Source organism: Lolium perenne, chromosome 3 (genome assembly GCF_019359855.2).
Source record: "Lolium perenne isolate Kyuss_39 chromosome 3, Kyuss_2.0, whole genome shotgun sequence".
NCBI lineage: Eukaryota > Viridiplantae > Streptophyta > Magnoliopsida > Poales > Poaceae > Lolium > Lolium perenne.
The window spans coordinates 321,872,750-321,878,749 of NC_067246.2; the positions used below are offsets into that span (position 1 = coordinate 321,872,750).

Below are 6,000 nucleotides of genomic sequence, written 5' to 3' on the forward strand. Positions count from 1 at the left end.
TAGTGTAGATTCCTTCGGGACTCCAAATAATCATTTGTAGTAGTAGATCGTGCCCTCCTCCTGAACAAGAGAATGAATCAGTTTCTTCATGTGTCTACCATTGGCGACACTAGGAAAATATGTCGTATTCATATTTCCTTCTAGAAGGGACTGAGGTTTTGATCGCTGGTACCATTTGAGTTCCTCCTCTCGGAGGAGACCAACCAAATTTGCATTGTATTGACTTTTAAGATCAATTTGTTGCGTAGTCAGCGGTCTCACTTCCGTGATTGCCTCTAATTCATCAATAGTTCATGATAGGCTGAGTTTCTTTTGTTTTAGCACCTTACTTGCGTGTCTCTCGCTGACCCACCAAGGAATCTTCAATGTGGAGGATGGCCGGGGATATATAGTGTAAGGCTGCAGGTCCTTGTCAACGCAGTGGATGGGCGCCAAGAGCGGAGCTCTTTAGAATGTACGTAATGCACAAGCATCAGGGTCCAAGAAATTTTATTGCACTACTTGTAAGCAAAACAAGGGTAAGGCATCAGGTTAAGTTGAAAAAAAGTTCATTATGGAGGCCTTAATTCAAGCTTGCAAGACTATAAAACTGAGTGTTTTTATGCCATGCTAGAGAGATGCACCATGAAAAGTTTGCCTCTAGCTCCACCCCTGACGGGTGCCATGTGCAGGGCCGAGGCACCGAGGAATGCACCCAGCTCCACAATCCTGTTAGGACCTCCCTTAGCCGCCACGAGTTGCAGGGGGTGACGACCAGGATACCACCCTCGATGGGGGCGCAGATGGCTTGGACATGCTCGACATGAGGATTTGGGTCATTTTTTAAATTTGATTTAATGTCTTTGTCATGCTAAACCATGCACTCGGCAAAGAATTTGGATGTGGCCTGTGTCGGAAAAACACACTTACAAACCGGCTTGACATGTGGCCTTTCTATTTGTGCCCCTAATGTTAAGTTGCTTTTTTTTGCGCAGTGGCACTGTTCGACACATAACAATGGCTTTGCCGTGTAGTCTTCACCGAGTGTAGCACTCGGAATAGACTTTGCCGAATAACTTACATTATTTTGCAATTTACCAGGTATTTTTTTTGTAACCAGTCAAAGAATTGCTTTCTTGTAATGATCACACAAAACAGTCATGCATTCATCGTTTGATTCACAAGATCAGACAATATTTAGAGCAAAGTTCTTACAGGAAGATCCAAAACAAGGAAAAAAGACAAGTTGGCCCTTCTGGAACTCGATGTCGCCGACGACGACTAGGACGTGCCGCTGTTACGCCTCCACACAAACCTTGGATAGGAAGGAGCCCCTTTCTGGACGGGAAGTCAATGAACCTCAGCTCTGAAGAGCCTCCACCCTGCATCGCCGTCTCCTTCGCCTTGATCTGCAACACCATCACCTTCAACTTATACAAATGCGGAAGGGCACACATAGCAGCTCCGAGGAGTTACGAGGGTGAACAAGGTGGCCGATCCATAGTGGAGCCCCACCACCGAAGAGGATGACTGCCGCCAGGAAAAACCACTCCAACCTCGCCACCAACTACTCAATGCTGCCGACTGGAAGCCTACTCGAGCCTACACTACATACACGACGAGATCCAGGGATTCTCCACCCTCCCACGGAGCGGCCGCTGTCCGGAGAGGGAACCAGCGAATCGCCGCCGGCGAGGTGGTTGGAACGGGTGGTTTCAGAAAATCGCTCCGGCACTGTAGCGTGGGTGGATAAGGTGCAAGGTCCTTCTCTTCGGTAATAGACACCACATATTTCAAAGGAAAATGATCCAGATCCCCCGGAGGCTGCGAGCGACGCAACCTCCGGGTCGCGCGTCGTCCGATCGCATCGATCCCACGGACACGAACCAGAGGATGTCCCTTTCCCAGGCCCCACCAATCCATCGCCCACCACAAGAAATCGTACCCGCTCGCACGACTCCGTTGCTGCCCCGCGCGGCCGGCAGCCGCCACCGCTGATCCTGGCGCCGCGCCCACGAGGGCCCCGCTGGCCGGAGCTTCCTCCCGGAGATGGAGACGAGGCTCCTGAGCTCGTCCGCGCGCGCCCGCTCGCACGACTCCGCTGCTGCCCCGCGCGGCCGGCAGCCGCCACCGCTGATCCTGGCGCCGCTCGCCGGAGCTTCCTCCCGGAGATGGAGACAAGGCTCCTGAGCTCGTCCGCGCGCGCTCTCCGTCCTGGACTCCTCGCGCCGCTATGAGGTGCGGCCATGGCGTCGCCGCCTCCCCATCTCGACGCTGCGGTGGAGCTTCTCAGGGGCGGGGCGCGCCGGCGAAGAAGTAGCTCGGGGGATGGGGCGCGCCGGCGGAGGAGCAACACGGGGACGGGGAGGAGCAAACGGCGGGCGGCCGCGCCGACGGTGGAGTAGCTCCGGGGCAGGCGCGCCGGCGAAGAAGCATCCCGGGGGTGGGCGCACCGGCGGAGGAGCAGCACGAGGGCAGGAAGGAGCAAGCCGCAGGCGGGCGCGTTGGTGGAGGAGCTAGGCGGTTGCGCATTGGTCTGGGGCGTGGTGGTCAACGGCGGTTGTTGCATCTCCGTTTGAGGCCATGAAGGAGGGTCAAGATAAAGTAGAAGGAAGCTCAGAGTACTGCTACCTTGAGCGGCTGATGTTGCTACCGCTGGAGGCCGGCTTTGCTACCCTGTCTGTCCGGTGTTGCTTCCAGCGAAGGATGGTTTTGCTACCTTAGGCATTGAGCGCTGCTAACAGCCGAAAACGGCTTTTGCTACAAGCGGAGGACTTTGCTACAATTGTACCATAGGCATAGGGCGTTTGCTACTAGCAGCTTGTGGCGTTGCTGTCCTGGACGGACGTAGTTGCTGCAACCTCGGACGGCGTTGCTGCCGGGCTGCAGGCGATGTCTCCGTTGATGTCTTACAGGATTTGCAGCATATGAATAAAAAAATTTGCTACAATTTATTTGCGGTTTTGCTACATCTACGTAATATGTTTGCTACGTGGCCTCCGGCGAGGTCTCCGACGAGTCCAGCCTTTTTATTTTCTTTTCTGAACGAACCGTTTTTTGCTTCAGTCATTTGCTGCCGGGAGATGTTTTTTGCTACATGCAAATCTAACCGTCAAAATGGTTGATCCGACGGCTGGGAACCCGGGGGCTGGGGAATCAGATCCCCCGGGGGACGCCCAGCAGTTTCCTATTTCAAATGTGCGCCGTATTATTTCGTCTCCAGCAGTGGATAATTAATTTCTGCGCCTGCCGTACGTGGAAGCAAGCTTTGGCATTTTACAAGCACCTTATTCAAATAAAGAAACTAAATATAGGCAAATATCTTGCCAGGTATGTACGTATCGATCTTTCCTAGAAGCTGATGGGGTACGCCGGCGATTGGTCCGGGTTGAACAGCCCAAAGTGCTTCTCCGTCTCAGCCCCATTCTTCCTGTTCTCGTTGAACATGGCGAATATGTACGTCTCGATCGCCCCAGGTCTCTTGGGCGTTCCTTGCCCGACGTGGTTGATCAGCTTCTGGTTGTACGTCTGCGCGTTATCCGTGGTGGCCGCCGTGTCGCCGGCCGAGGGCCACCCGCTCTCCGACACCACGATGCCGACGCTTCCAGCCCCGGCGCTGTCGAGCGCCGCGTAGAACGTGTCGACGAGCGCGTCGAAGAGGTTCTGGTACTGGAGCCCGTTGTCGTCCTGCACCACCGTGCCCGGCGAGGTGAAGAGGGCGTAGTTGAGGTCGATCCCGGGCGTGCCCGTGTAGGTAAAATAGGGGTAGACGTTGGCGAGCAGCGGGGCGCCGGTGCTGGCGAGGTACTGCGCGATGGGCGGCATGTGGGTGGCGGAGAAGGTGCCGTGGGACGGCGGGTACCCGGTTCTGACGCCCGAATTCACCGCCGTGGACACCTTGATGCCGTTGAGGCCGGCCCTGGCTAGGGCGTCGTGCACGTTCTGCATCGCCGGAAGGATGTCCTGCGTGCTGCCGCCTTGGTCGGGAACCTCATTGCCGACGGCGATGTACTTGATTTTGACGTCCTTGTAGGGCTGCACGTTGGCCTGGACCCAGGAGTCCGCGTTGGAGGCGCTGGCGGCGAGGTTGGCGAGCTGGTCGTTGCCGACGTCGAGGATGAGGTCGATGTTGCTGCCGCTTAGGGCCTGGAGGGAGTCGCCGTCCGGGGAGTAGATACGCATGCCGGTGATGCCGTTGGACTTGTAGAGCTGCACGACGTCGCTCGCCGACGGCAGCCCGTCGCCGTTCACGCCGTAGCACACGCCGATGGACTGGACCGCTGTGGATGATGGATCGATTCGTGAGCGCTGAGCAGTGGCCAGTGGGACACTATCCTAATTCCAAAGTCAGAGTGGAGATGAATCTGGATTACCTGCCGGAATGGTTGCAAACACGCCAAGGAACAACGCCGCCACTGCAAGCATGTAGGCAGCAGCTGCACGATGCCCCGCCATCTCCACTGATCTTCCTGAAACAAAAGAGAGAGTGTCTAGCTAGCTAGCTCTCTGTGTATTTCTGCGAGGTGAGTACGTGTGCCTTTTGCATGGATTGCACAAAGCATTCGCCCCCTATATATACACGGACGCTACCTGTTCGACACGGCACACGTTCCCAAGTTCCACACCGATGGTATCCCAGTACGTTTCCACGCGCAGATGTCGCGCCCGCGTACAGCCGTGCTTGACCCATCTCACTACGGCCGTTTTGTTCGGCGAACCATACGAAGGTCGCCGTCCGGTTCGGCCGGAAACATCGGACGTACCCGCGCTCCGGCGAGATCGTCCACCGAGTCGTGGCGCGCGCCTGTATGTATGTACACAACACTTGGAGGGAAACAGCTGCACTTCCTCGTCCCGGCTAGTGGAATTTCCAGCGTATGAGTCCGACCTGACCTAATTAATTTGCCCGTGAGTTTTACGGCTACGTTGATAATAACGGCACTGAACGGAGAACGGTTCTTCCAAGTTCGAATTCGGCGAGACAAGTCACGGCAGCGCATAAGCTCGGTGCCAAACAGGCCGGATAACAGAGAGATAGGTATGTTGGGTAAGCATGTTCAGGCCCACGAGATCGATGATCCAGCACCCAGCCCGCATGCCAGTTTTACATGGGCCGCATGTCTGGCCTTTTGGGTACCCGTCAACTGCGAAACACACCAAAATAAAGCGCAACAGTTGGAAATCCCTAAAAAAAAAAGATCAACCTTCGCCGAAGTGTCGCAAGGGGGAAACAATGCGCGGATGAGGGAGGAGAGCGAAGGCACAGGGTGACTGCCTTGTATCAGCTTTTCCCGTTATTTTCTAGATTTGTTTTTTTAAAATGAAATATTTTGAGAATCGTAAATCCAAATTACGAACCGTTTTCGCTTTTGAGATCCTCGCATCGAGATTTTCAAAACTAAATACAATGTTAATAGGTTTCAGCATACTTTTTTTCATACTTCCAATACTTGTATGGTTGTAATCGTGGTGTTTACCTAACTGTATTCCTGCTTCAACTGATAAATACTTCTGTTTTTAGTGTATTTGATGCAGTTTTTCTCTTTACTCAGTAACTGTACTTACTCGTGTGCGCTACTGTACCTGTGCTTCTGTATCAGTATTTTCTCGTGTGCACGACTGTATTTCTGTACCCGTAGTTGCTCGTGTGCGTCACTGTACTTCTGTACATATACTCGCTCGTGTGCGCGACTGTACTCGCTCGTTTGCGCCACTATACACTCTTGTCTGCTCAGTTGTACTTGCCCGTGTGCGCGACCGTACTCGCTCGTCTGGGCGACTGTACTCGCTCGTGTGCACCACCGTACTCGCTTGTCTGCTCGACTGTACTCGGTCGTGTGCGCGACTTTACTCGCTCGTCTGCGCCACTATACTTGCTGTTCTGCTCGACTGTACCCGGTCGTGTGCGCGACTGTACTCGCTCGTCTGCGCAAATGTACTCGCTCGTTTGCGGGACTGTACTCGCTCGCGAGGTAGTTTTGATCGACCGATTCACTTGCGAGCTAGCTAGGTAGTTCTGAT

General features: G+C 54.4%; 1 protein-coding gene across 1 annotated transcript; it reads right to left on the reverse strand.

Annotated features, from left to right (window-relative positions):
• Positions 1–3,085: 3,085 nt before the first annotated feature.
• LOC127345673 (glucan endo-1,3-beta-glucosidase, acidic isoform) lies at positions 3,086–4,520 on the reverse strand. Its single transcript, XM_051372172.1, has 2 exons — positions 4,353–4,520; positions 3,086–4,259 (listed from the first exon to the last, which is right to left on the reverse strand). Exons 1-2 carry the CDS (start codon positions 4,432–4,434, stop codon positions 3,331–3,333), a joined length of 1,011 nt encoding a protein of 336 aa, XP_051228132.1. The 5' UTR covers positions 4,435–4,520; the 3' UTR covers positions 3,086–3,330.
• Positions 4,521–6,000: the final 1,480 nt, after the last annotated feature.

Coding starts and splice junctions, on each gene's coding strand:
- LOC127345673 (XM_051372172.1), bottom strand. CDS start 4,434: ATGGCGGGGCATCGTGCAGCTGCTGCCTACATGCTTGCAGTGGCGGCG. Junction 4,260..4,352: donor GTTTGCAACCATTCCGGCAG/GTAATCCAGATT, acceptor CATCATCCACAG/CGGTCCAGTCCATCGGCGTG.